The sequence below is a fragment of the Mesoplodon mirus genome (assembly GCF_964341445.2).
Source record: "Mesoplodon mirus genome assembly, chromosome: 2".
Lineage (NCBI taxonomy): Eukaryota > Metazoa > Chordata > Mammalia > Artiodactyla > Ziphiidae > Mesoplodon > Mesoplodon mirus.
The window spans coordinates 87,252,676-87,266,396 of NC_138977.1; the positions used below are offsets into that span (position 1 = coordinate 87,252,676).

The window sequence follows — 13,721 nt, forward strand, 5'->3', positions numbered from 1 at the left end:
TTTAGCTCACTATTTCCTTTCTTGAGAAATTGCAGAGTTTATGCAATCATGCAGCAAAAATGAATTTGTTCCATTTACCCTAATTCTCTGCCTATGGCTGATTTGCTTATTTCTCTTGTAAAGGCTTCAAAAAATTCATATAATTGAAAAACTGTAGACCCTCTAACCTATATATATGAGTAGCAACTCATCATTTTTGCTTCAAAATCTAAAATCTTCTCACGAGTAAATAGGAGTAAAATGGAAGCCTCTCATCTTTTTCTAAAACATTCCATGACGTTTGTCTTCCTCCGCCAAACCACTCCTCCAATTTAAGTCTGGAGCTCTCTTCATCCAGGGAAGTTTTTAACATGCACATACACACACACACACGCACACACACACACACACACCATTCTAAAAGTAGCTGATCCTTTTACGTTCTTAATGGAAGTCAAATGCCTTCCCAGTACTTATTAAAATATTTATGTACTACTACAAAATATAACCTGAACAATGGGTTTGGGAATGCTCTTAGGAGGCATTTATAATCTTTATCGTCTCTTCAACCTTCCTTAACTTTGTGGCATAACTCTATTCCTCTACTCAATAGACAAGATCCAATTGTATTACTCAATATATGATATTCCTCAAATATTCACAGAATTTATGAATTATTAACCATCTCCACAAAATAGCTGAAGATAGCAGTATCTTCTTTTTGACATATTTTTCCTCTGGATACTCTATCAGAAGAAGAAAACCTTACCTTTTCTTTTATTATGTTTTAAATCAACTTAGTAATATTCCAACTGAACATGTCCTCTAAGAATCCTGCAATACTTTAATACAGAAAGAATAATGCCACACATACTACTGGGACAATCTTTGTGCTACATTTTGCATTTATTCCCCTAAAAAGGAGCTACCATCCTGAATCTTAACAAAGATATTTATAAAAAGAATGCTCTTATAACAGAGTACTGTATTTTTGAATTTTATGTAAAACCATTTTTTATGTTCTTAATGTGCATGTTTTAAATATTAAAACAAACAAAAATTTAAAAAAATAAAAATTGACATAACTTAATTCCTATTAAATTAAGATGGAGATGGAGTCATACTTTTCCATATGCCAGTTTTTTCATTTGTTAAAAGGTATAATAATAACATACAGAGACATCAAATCTACCTTAATGTAAGTTACTTAAAATTCAAAAACCCAATGGAGAATTTGAAGGGATCTATATGTATCTTATAAGTTGATATCCTTAATTTGATGAGTTTCTATATGAAATCCCTTTAGATTTAAACATTAATTTTATTCTAATGATAACTTACTCCTAAATGAGAAGATCTAAACCTTTAGGAATGAGGGTATTTCAAGTTAGAAACAAGTTTTCAGAATTCTGTGTTGGGTCAGAAACATTAAAACTCAACGGAAATAAACTAAATCCTCATGATATTACAACTCATATCATTTATATTTTTATTTCACAGTTCATGTCTAGTTATTATTTAACTCATCTGTAGCTCAAAACAAATTAAGATAAGGCAGAAAATAAGTTTTCCTTAGAAAGAGAACTGAGGAGTATCCAGAAGTTTTGACTGGAATAAACACTTACCTTTCTACCTCTAGGAATGCCACGGTTACCATAAATACTCTCAACACCCCTGCTACAGACACAGAAAGACATGCCCTCTGGAAGTTATACTCTTCTGTAGATATCACAATTCTCAGCCTGACAGTAAATATATCAGAAATCACTCTTCTTTTTATGAGAAAAGATTTACACTTCAATAAAGAAAAACATACAATAATTATACAATATTTTTAATTAAGGAGAGAAAGAAGAAACCACTGTTAAGATAGTTGAAAGGCAGAAAGAGCCAAAATATGATATGATATGAATTTCTGCAAAGACTCAGTCCTGTACGGCATAGTATTTGCAGCATTTACAGCAGGACCCAGCAAATCCTTGGCCCTTAGAAAGAAACAATGGAATGAATGAACTAGGCTTATAGAGACAGAAATTGGCTAACTCCAGTTGTATGATGCAAGTAAAAGTGATTTCTTTTCTTTATTTCAATAGCATGTTCTTATAATGGAACATGTGTTGTACTGTTTTGAGTCATTTTGAGAATCACACTCTACCTACCTTATCTACCCTCCAAGGGGCTTCATCCCCTGGAGACCAACACTACAACTTCTACATCTTTATATCCTGCAGAGTGTCTAGCACATCATAAGCCTTCAATACACATGCGTTAGGGAACAAACTACTAGAATAACTTCATTTGACTCTTTTCATGTTAACACATCAAAAAGTAATGAATTTCTGGCTGACCTAGCTGTTCACTTGGCCATCTCCACTACCAATATAGATTTCTACAATATGATTGGAGCTGTAGCAATCAAAAACTAACACTAACACAAATGGATCTGTCATCCCTATGGTCCAATTTATCCACTGTGTATTAAGGAGTGAAAAAAAGAAAAATGTTGATTGCACCTGAGCTTAAAAGCTGGCAAGAAAACAACAGAGTGAGTGGGGTGTGCTTGTGCCTGAAAAGAGCAAAAATAACAATCCCTCAAAATTATGACTAAGGGCAATGCCTCTCTAGCAGCAATGGTTGAGAGAAGAAGCTGCTATTAACCAAAATTGTTTTAAGGTGAAAAAAAAAAAGCCTTAGCGTTAGTTCACTGAAACATGGATAGTATTCTCTGGGTCACTCAGTTCAGTGATGCTCCCTTGAATTTTGCAGGAGATGTTGTTTGGGAAGAAAGTTAGAAAGAATCTAATGCAACCCATTGCTGCCATGTATGCACTCAGTCTACCTTTCCTATAAAATAATCACAAGCTATATATATAGTTAAAACATCAAACTGAGAAAGAGTTCTGCAAAACCTCACTCTAACCATTTCTGAAGAAGCCTGTCTTAGCACCATTCCCTAAGAGGGTAGGCAAGCAACACACAGCTTTAGAGTGAGGGTGTACAGAAACGCTAAGATGTTTCTTAGTCAGCTTGTAATACTAAAAAGAATCCAAAAGTCTGCACATAACATTACTGTGTTTCTCATTTTAGCTAGCATGCACTGTGAGAAAGCCCGTACTGTGAAGGAAGCCCATGTCCAGAGTTTCCAGCCTCCCAAACAGCAACCCACTTCAGGCACCTAGTACCTTTCTGCGTTCTGTTTCATGCCTCCCACAAAATAATTTTCAATAAAGAGGAAATGAAAAAAACTTGATATCCATTATTTACATATTTACCCAAAGCTATTTACACACTTCTGTGAAGTCATCCCAATTTATTTTTATTTTCTCGCTCATGAAATAATCAAACTCGGTGTTTCCTGTGACCTTTTCGCAAATGCAAGTAGGTGGAGAAGATCTGGTGGCAGAGAGTGAAAAAGGCTCTGCAATCTTCTCATGCCTAAGAAGGCTATTCCACTCCAGGCACACTGGGGGACCTCAGAAGACCTAGTCAGGAGGGAAGGGAGACTAGATTCTCTGCTGCCTCCTGCCTCTTCAGGAGCATCAGCCCCAATCACAGCTGCTGAATGAGGAGAATGCCGAGCATCAGAGCTGTTAAGAGGAGGACCAGTACCTGAAGTTTACTCCGCCTCCACCTGAGACAAGAACTTCTTAAGGGCTCAGCTGCTTCCTTTCTGCCCAGCGCACAACCCACTTGTCCCCTGCCCCTTTCAATTCCGTATAGAGATTTCAGATCATTCTTGGTGTGTTATCTCTTTCCTGATGCCTCTACCACCCTTTACCTCATAAGGTGCTGTCAAGCATCGGGCACGCACCCGGTAGCTGCAAGACCCAGAGCTCGTGCCATTCAAGTTCCTGGCACATCCCAGGCTAGGATGATGGACACGCTCAGTTTCATGTCCCTAAAATCATCATCTGCATCTCATAGTGAGGTTTTCATTCTGTAAATATGATTTTGTTCTTATAGGCAAATTGAGTATCATGAACTGATGATGCCCAATTGTTATATGTTACAATAATCTGACATATTTCTTTTGTGATTGGTTTTGTTTCCAGAGATTCTGTACATATACAAAAGTGTGCTACAAAATGAAACTAATAGCATGAGAAACATACAAATATATCTTTTCTCTGTGCCACACATTTATCCTTTTTTAGAAGTCACAGCTTTTACAAATTAAAGAAAACATTGAGTGATGGACTCTGTTGCATTCATAGTAGAAGTAGTAGTAGAATCAACAATAACAGCAATAATATCTACAAGTATTGTGTTCCTACTCTGTTTGCCGGACGCTCCAATTTTTTTTTTTTTTTTTTTTTTTTTTTTTTTTTTTGGCGATACGCGGGCCTCTTACTGTTGTGGCCTCTCCCGTTGCGGAGCACAGGCTCCGGACGTGCAGGCTCAGCGGCCATGGCTCACAGGCCCAGCCGCTCCGTGGCATGTGAGATCTTCCCGGACCGGGGCATGAACCCGTGTCCCCTGCATCGGCAGGCGGACTCTCAACCACTGCGCCACCACGGAAGCCCCCAAAATTTTTTTTAAATTAAATACTTAACAAACCAATAAGTCACATGCTTTTAGCCCCCATTTTACAAATAAAGAAACCAAAGCAAGGAGAGGTTGAGTGAAAAGTTTGTAGTTCATATAGTATGGAAACAGAATTCAAATTCAAAGATGCTGGTGTTCAGAGGCATTGATCTTAACCACTTCTTTATAAAATAATACGATGTTATTTTGAGGTCAGACTCCCTCTTAGGTTCTGGGAGAGACCAGATTTTTTGTACTAATTTTTGCCCACCAAATATCCTATATTTTATTTTTATAAACTTGAGAGTAGTAAAATTCATAGAAACATGTTATCACCCATCTCTCTACAGCCTGAGGAAAAATATCCAAGAATGAAGTTGGAAACTGACCCTCAGACCCTAAGTCTATAATCTGACATCATGTTTTTCATGGCTTTCAGCATAAAGCTGCTTCAGGTTTTAGAGGACAAAACAAGAGCACTATGTACCAATTCTATCTAGACAAGCTCCTTGAAACAGCTTTTCAAAATACAGTTAAGCACAGTACTCTATCTAGATCTTCCAGACTGACTCTATAATGTAGATACCAAGCCTTGTCATTTCTAATAGTTGTCATTGTTGAGCACTGTGAATGTTAGCTGTTATAAATATACGAGGCCTGTCTACACTTTCCTTTTTTTCAGCGACCCTCTAAACACAGTCCGAAACACAAATGTTGCTCCTTTTATTCAGTTAACAGTTTGAAAGCCTCTTATGGAACATCAAAATCCATAGGTGGTACCTGAGTTGTTAGCTCCAATGACTAAAAGGAAGACTAAAGGAAAAATTGATTCAGTTATAAGTTCTAGCTAAGCTGAACATATGGTCTTGGTAGATACATTTCCAGACTTACAAAGGACTAAGCCAACCAAATGCACAAGACCTACCAGTATTTTCTTGGCATGTTTTCAGGGATACTACCTTCTAAGATGATGTTCTCCTTGAAGAACTCTCCTCTGCTATTCCTAATGATCCTAATACCTATCAATGCATGCCACATTATGCTTTCTTATTTACTTGAACCACACCATATTATTGTGAGACAGACAGGGTAAGTAGAACCTCCCCTCCAGTTTCACAGGTAAGTAAATGATGTCACAGATGGGATAAATGAATCACCCCAAATCACACAGTTAGTTCAAGACAGAATCACATCTAACATAAGCCAGGAGTTGGAATAATTGTAGTGATTGTTTCCATTCACCAAGAAGTCAGCCTAATATGCTGGTGCTAACAGTGAAAGGCCCGTACAGTAATTAAATGATAATTGTTCTGATGATTTTAAGGATAAGGTAAGTTCTATAGTCAATTCTTTTCATGGGACCATACTAAATAACATAAAATAAAATAAATGAATAAAATCAAATTCATTCAAGAAATATTTAATTCCATGCTTACTATGTGCCAGGCACTGTTCTAGATGCTTGAGAACCAGACAACAAAACAGGCAAAAATCCCTAACCTCAATTAGCCTGCATTCTAGCAAAAGAGACAAAAGTAAACAATTGACCTAATGATTTAAAAATTATCTTGTATATTAAAAAATAGTAAGTGCTAAGTAAAAACAGAAAAAAAGGCATAAGAAGGAGCAGTTTTACTAAAGGATGAACACATAGTATTTATTGCATTGGTCAGGGTAGACCTCATTGAGAAGGTGAGCTCAATGGGTATCCAGGGAAGAGGGAACAGCTGGGGAAAGGCTCCAAGGAGTGTGTGTGTATCGTGGTGTCTTCATGGAACAGAAAAGAAGCCAATGTGACTGCAGCAGTCTTAACAAGAAGGAGAGTTGTGTGAGGTGAGGCCAAAGAATAGGAAAACAGATTATGCAGGACTTTGGAGACCATCGAAAGAAATCTGTGTTTTATTCTGACTGAAGTAGAAAACATTGCAGGATTTTGAGCAGTTGAGTAGTGTGATCAGGGCCTCAGTTTAAAGAGGACCCATAGTTCTGTACACCTTAAGTCTTTACAGTGCTATATGTCAATTATACCTTAATAAAACTGGAAGAAAAAAAAGAAAACCCATAATTAATTATTAAATACCTTAAAATTTTATCATTCAACCTATTGTACAATCCTTTTCATGTATAGAAGTCCCAATTTATCCTCCTCCTCTCAGAATAAAATGCTAATATTCCCATTTTCCCTAAGAAGATATCAAGGCTCAGAACGTCTAAGTAACTTGTCTGGGATAAGAGCTAGTAAGTTGAAGAGCCAGGTGAAAAGAATAACTTTTCTAACTCTTAATACAAAACTGATTGCTCTCTCCTATGTACTCATTTATACTAAGGTTACAAAGGAGAAGTAATATTAATTGAGATTAATTATTCAGATTATCCATCAATAGAGACGTTCAGTTTGATATATTAAATAGAATCAAACCCATTTTTCCCCTTATTATTAATTTCTGGGGCATAATGATACAAATAATTTCCCTGAACTTTCTATTTGAAATGACATATGAACATTCAGGCTGAGAATTTTGGGCAGAGAAGAAACCGTAATAATAACTGAAATTTACAACAGTGTATTTACAAAGGTTTTCAAACTCTTCTAGTTATTGGTATGTATTAATTCTCTACTATATGCCAGTCACTGTGTTAAATCTTTTGCATATATCACTGTATTTAATATTCATCAAAAACCCTAAGAATAGTAATAGTAATCCCATTTTACAGATGACAGATGTAGCCCCAGTGAGGTAAAGTACTGAAAGGTCACAAGACTGCTCAGTATCCCATCTAGAATTTTACCTAAATCACCACAGTCTAAAGTTAGGTTCTCTTCACTCAGCCACACCACCTTCCTGCAGCAGGATGCACAAAGTATCACCTCAACATTCCCAACTAAAAGGTCAGCCAGATGTGAGTAGCTCCATTTTCCAGATGATTAACTAGTCATAGAAAAGTTCATCAAGTATTCAATAAAATTTTTATGGTCACCATATGCAAATCAATATTTAGTTAGTGAGAGTACAGAGGATTTATGATACAATACCTTGCCTCAATAAGTTTACGATCTTGTTAAGGTAACAAGAGACACATAAAAAGGTAATAAATAATCCAAGATAGCACATAATATGTACAAAACAAGATACAAAGCCAACAACGGCCAAAGAAATTCAACAGAGGGAAAACTGAATCTGGGTGCTTCAATTCAGTTAAGAAAGGTTATTACTGAAAAGGACCCACATTGAGGTGGTCTTCACAGGAAAAGAGAGAATGAGGAAGAATAATTCCAGTGAGAGGGGAATATTTTCCCCTCAAAGGCTAAGGGAGCAGATGTGAATGGATTATCAAGAGAAAATGAATAGATGTGTTTGAAGTACAGGATAGATGGGGGGCAAAGTAAAAATTAAGCCAGAGAAGTCAATTGTAAAAACCTTGATTATCATGTTTGGACCCTATGGGAGGAGGGAAGGAATTGATTATGTTTAACTGCTAGTATGCTGTGTGCACACTGTAGTTTATGTAATCCTCTCAACAACACTATAAAGTAGAAATACATCATGGCCATTTAATTAATTTATTTTTTTTAATTTTGGGGGGGTATAGTTGATTTACAATGTTGTGTTAGTTTCAGGTGTACAGCAAAGTGAATCTGTTATACATATATGTATATCCACTCTTTTTTAGAGTCTTTTCCCATATAGACCATTAGAGAGTACTGAGTAGAATTCCCTGTGCTATACAGTAGGTCCTTGTTAGTTATCTATTTTATATATGGTAGTGTGTATATGTCAATCCCAATCTTCCAATTTATCCTTCCTTTACCCCCTGGTAACCGTAAGTTTATTGTCTACATCTGTAACTCTATTTCTGTTTTGTAGATGAGTTCATTTGTACCCTCCTACATGAGAAAGGAAATAGTCACCCAAGTCCAGGAAGCACAAGAGTCCCATACAGGATAAACCCAAGGAGAAACATGCTGAGACACATATTAACTGAACTAAGAAAAATTAAATACAAAGAAAAAATATTAAAAGAAACAAGGGAAAAGCAACAAATAACACACAAGGGAATCCCCATCATGACCATTTTAAATGAAAGGAAACAGAGATTCCCTGGCCAAGGCACAGTTTTGGATGTGTAGATGGAACAGAAATTCTAATCTAGATCCATCTGCATGCAAGGCCTATATTCCTTCCACTACTCCCTCATCACCATCTACAGAAAGCAATGGGGAGCTATCAAAGGTATTTGATCAAGACAAGAGAGTAATATATGAAAAGTATTGACTAAAAGAAGACTAATCTGACTGTGAAATATTAGCACATGTCCACTCTCAGAGAAGGATTGGGGAAGGAAGACACTAGACAAGAAGAGCCACTTTGTCTATTGCATTAACCTACAGAATGAGTGACAAGGATCTATATTTGAATGCTGATGACCAAAGTAAAAAGAATGGAAGAGATATTTAAAAAGAAATATGAAGAGATAAATGGCAATATCCATGTCCTTTAACAGGTAGTTTTTACATCCCAACTATACACCCACAGTGTAAACATTTCTCCTAAAATCTCATAGACAAAATCCAAGATCTAGCTTAAATATCTTAAGTCTTTTTGACAGCACATGATTTATTAAAAAATAATAAAATCTAAGCCTTGGGAAAATGTCTGCCTTAGTGAAATCTACCTCTCAAATCACCATCATGAATTATGACAGCCTCATGCTAGGCATACTTCTGTTGTATGAGTTTGACATTAGTTCCTTGCTATATATGCTAACATGGACAGTAATGCCTTCTATTCATGGTCATTAGAAACGTTAATTACTAAGAAAATATTCTTTTCCTTTAGTTTTTCCTTATTTTAACTTTTCTTTTAACTTTTTATTTTATATTGGAGTAAAGAACTTATTTATAAAATGGAAACAGACTCATAAACTTGAGAGTTTTTTCTTTTAGTAGACTGTGTATATTAAACAATTGAATTATCTCTGAGAGATACAATGTATCATACTTCTGAACATAATTCTTCCCCATCACTTTTCTCTTGAAATGCAAGGTACCACTCAGGATTCAAGTCCAAAACCACTATCAATTAAATGGCATATTATTTTAAAAAAACTTAGGTCTTTTCCAACCTTTTCTGACTACTGGGCAATGCAAACCATACAATTGCCAAATATGTATAGAATTAACAACCATCTACATTTTTCAAAGAGAGTATTGACATAAACATCCAGGCGTTTAGTCACTACACATCTTTTCAAGCATTTTAATATTGCAAAGTTGCCAACCTGGTAATAATCAGGCTAACTATATAAACCTTCAGTCAGTACCAAGCATTCAACTAATTCGTCTTAACTTTGAATTAGTTATTAAACTGAACATCCTACTAAGTATAACATATATTTGATAAATGTGTGCGTGCAGATATATATATATATATATATATATATATATATATATATATCATGTTAGAATTAATGAGTAACAATATTTTGGCTCAGAATCCTTTCAGGAATTACACACCTACCCTACTTATACCTAATCTCCTTAGTACCACCCATCTATGTTAAAGGATAATTAAAATTTAACATATTAACCAAGCCTAGTTTCCATTACTTTTATGGATAAAAATAGATTTGTTTTTCTGAGTTGAGAATGAATGTTTAAATTTGAAATCAAACTGTGCCACAGGCCAATAAATTAGGCCTACAGCTAAAGTATATCCAAAATGTCTTTGTAAGTTTCAAGAATGCCAAACCGGTGCTGTGTTTTAGAAACGTCACATGCACGTGTAAAGAAATATCATCACAGAATCCTGTGATGATTGCTAAAATTTATCTGGTTGCTAAAATTCAACCTAGATACTCTTTTATATTTTTATGTTTCTTATTTCTATACATCTGTACTAGTGTGAAAATAAGCATCTGCAAAATTCAGTGAAGGAAACGAAAGCTACTATACAAGCATATCTGCCCAATAATGTCACGCTTTCACATAGTCTAAGTTTGAAAAACTTAGCCATTATAAATAAACTAATTTAAAAACTATTCATGCACAAAGTCTGGGCTCTATATGACTTCAGGTAGTCTATAAAAGGTATGTTAAATACATTATGTCTGTATAAAAGGAATCAGAGATAATGTTTATTTCATATACCTTATTTTCTATTACCTATGTTTTTTAATATGTGACAATGCATTCATGTATAAAATGAATTAAAATATAAATATTACCTTTAAATTTTAAAGGCATTATTTTGTGAGCATTTAAGAAAAGGAAAACTATTTTTACCTCCAAGTCCTGGTCTAAGCCGATTATCGTAACCATCCAGAAGTCTGTCTAGAATTCTTGTAAAGATGGTAATGTTATTTTTAGCCTCATCTTCTTGGATGTTAGCCAGCACCAACCTAAACAGACAATTTTACAAGCTGATATATATACATACGTGTGTTTTGCAAGTGCCAACATGCTCTTCCTCCTTGATTTGAATTTTAAGGCTCCCTGAGCTATTAGTGTCACCCGTTTTCCTTCTTTTTTTTTTTTCCACTTCTTTAAATGCCAGTATGTCTATGGGGAAGGTAAACATGCTGTTGGAAATAGATAATAAATACTAGCTTATCAGAAAGTTTGATGCCAAAATTATTTCAGATTTCTATCACTTCGCATTTTGTGTGACCTATTCAATTTTTCTAAAATCCACTCCCTAGAATATATTATGATGGTAGATTATCACATGCAGATACTATTAGTAATGTTGTTCTGCATTTGGAAAGGTACAAAAACCAAAGGGACTACTGAAAGAATTCTTCAGTGATTTGAATATTAATTGGAAAATAAATTGCCTCCTTGGAGGCACAGAATTTTTCCATCTTTCTCAGAAATGTCTTTTCTTTTTATGTCTTTTTCTCTTTTAAGCTAAGATGATTTTCTAACTTTGGGTATACCTCCACCCAATGGCCAAGTGCAATATAGACATCAGGGAAACTCCGCTGGCTGTGTTCCAGACTCCACTGAAGTCAGGAGGTGGAGGTGGGCTCTGAAAACATCAGCAGCACACACACAGCTGCAGAGAGCCTTGGAGGAGTACCCCTCCTGACTGGTCTCTGAGGAGAGCAATAGAGGTCATCCAAAGATTAAAATGCCCAGGTACCTTGTGTGTGTGTGTGTGTGTGTGTGTGTGTGTGTGTGATAAATTTGCGGAAAGAATAAGTGGTCTTAAAATATCACCAGAAGAGGGTTAGAAACAGTGAGTGATTTTCTCCATTATTTCTCCATCAGAAAGCCAGACACCTGGTTTTGTGACATCCAGCAATTTGGTGCAGAAGCAACTGGATGTATAAAACAGAATGTCCCTTTTCACTGCCATTTTTTTTCCCCAGAATGATTCAGAGATCTAAATTACTGGTCCAGAAAAAGAATCATTTATATAATAGAATAAAATACTGGCATGAGCATTACTGGTCAAATATAGAACAGAAAACTAGTAGAAGAACATATGGTTAAGTACTGAGGATTTTCAATGATTATTAATGGACCACAGTTTGTTCACTCCTCTAAAATCAAAGATTATATGTAATTGCATTCTGATCAAGGTGTATTGTGTGAAATATCATTGACAGAATTCATTTGCATTTAAATGATTACACAGCTAGTAGCTAAAAATAGTCATAATACATCAAAAAATCAGTAACCAACTTCAAACAAATATCCTCTTGGGAGAAGAGAATATATTAAAATATTGATATAAAGCTAAACATTTTAAAAATTATGTAAGCAAATTAGTTCATACCTCAAGCCTCAAAAGTTTTCATGTTGCCTTAAGCTAACTTTAAAACCAATCACTAAGATGGTCATCAAGTTCCACTTAGAGATTTTCACTGGAAAGCGTTTTTTAATCACATGTCACATTTTCTTTGTAAACTCAATATTAAGATATTAAATGAGGAGCTATTTTCCAATTAAAAATAAGACTTCATAAAGAGATTTCATCTCAATTCTAGAAAGTATTTTCAAACTTTGACAATTACTGAGACAGGAAAATGAAAATTTTAAAGGGAAATAAAGGTATCATAAAATCATAAACACTAATTTTTTTAAAGGAATAGTTACATGGACATTATTATGAATCATATTTTAAGTTCTCTGGCATTTAGAAAACCATACCCTAAATTTAGGCAATTAATAAAAGCTGCCCATTGATGATAAAAAAAATCAGAAAAAACTACAATTAAGATGATGCTATTGAAAACAACAGAAATTAAATTTGATATTTGTAGAATACAGGCAAAACAGAATTTGTTACATTTTCAAAGTAAGTACTTTTTATGACAGTACCATTTTAGAAGTAAAAATTTCTTAATCAATAATTGATTAATAAATCAAGCTTTTGTTTTATTTGTTTGTGATTGTGAAGTTGTATAGTACCTCCACCTAGAGGTTTCAGATCCACACATCATTTAGGTTTTCTATGTTGACTGAAAGAGCCAAGACCAAAAGAAAAGAAAGACAGAAAGAAAAAGAAAAAAGAAAAAAATTAACACTCAAATCATTTTAGCTTATGCTTTTCTGTTTGGCTTAAAGGAAAACTGATGGTTTCTTTACTGAACTTCAGTGTTATTATAATTGCATATAACAACCACTTCAATTCCTTGCAAAAATATGCCATCCAAAGGGCACTCTTTTCTTCTGTGATTTATTTTTTTAGAAAATGTTTGTATTCACTTTTGTATTTTATCGCTAAAAACAAGAATCAGTGAACTTTTAATAGTCTCTGTCACTTAATAGTTCTATTTCTTGGTACAATATTTTTTCATTAGAAATGATCCTTCAAAATATTTCAGCTTCTGAAAAGCCACCTTTGCATTGATAATATTCAAGAAACACACCTTTACCCTGAATTTAAAATGGCAAATACAGTAAATAATTGTCTCACCTGGCTGGGTCCCACACCAAGAAAACAAGAAGCAGCAACTGCATGTTGCAGATGTTCAGTTTCATCTTCATCACCACTCTTTGTAAAGTCATGGAAGAAAAACAAAATACACTTAAAATTACATTCAGTCCCACCATCCAAATAGCCCAAAAGAATGTCATTTCAACTGGGAATTGGAGTTAAAGATATAGAGATTATTCCAGTAGAGTGTGTGTAGGGTGTGATGACCGGAGGAGGGTTTTTTTTCTTTTCTTCTTTTTTTTTTTTTTCCTTTCTTTTTTTTTTTTTTTTTCT

General features: G+C 34.7%; 1 protein-coding gene across 2 annotated transcripts in view; it reads right to left on the minus strand.

Annotated features, from left to right (window-relative positions):
- GABRA2 (gamma-aminobutyric acid type A receptor subunit alpha2) overlaps positions 1 to 13,519 on the minus strand; it is a gene marked incomplete at both ends in the record, with an annotated part of 118,672 nt that extends 105,153 nt beyond the window's left edge. Inside the window, 2 exons of one of the 2 annotated variants that reach the window (XM_082610955.1) lie at positions 10,787 to 10,902; positions 13,428 to 13,519. In XM_082610955.1, the coding sequence (XP_082467081.1) occupies positions 10,787 to 10,902; positions 13,428 to 13,519 (208 nt within the window). The remainder of the gene's footprint in view (positions 1 to 10,786; positions 10,903 to 13,427) is intronic. The other variant, XM_082610954.1, reaches the window with a different exon arrangement.
- Between the last annotated feature and the right edge of the window lie 202 nt (positions 13,520 to 13,721).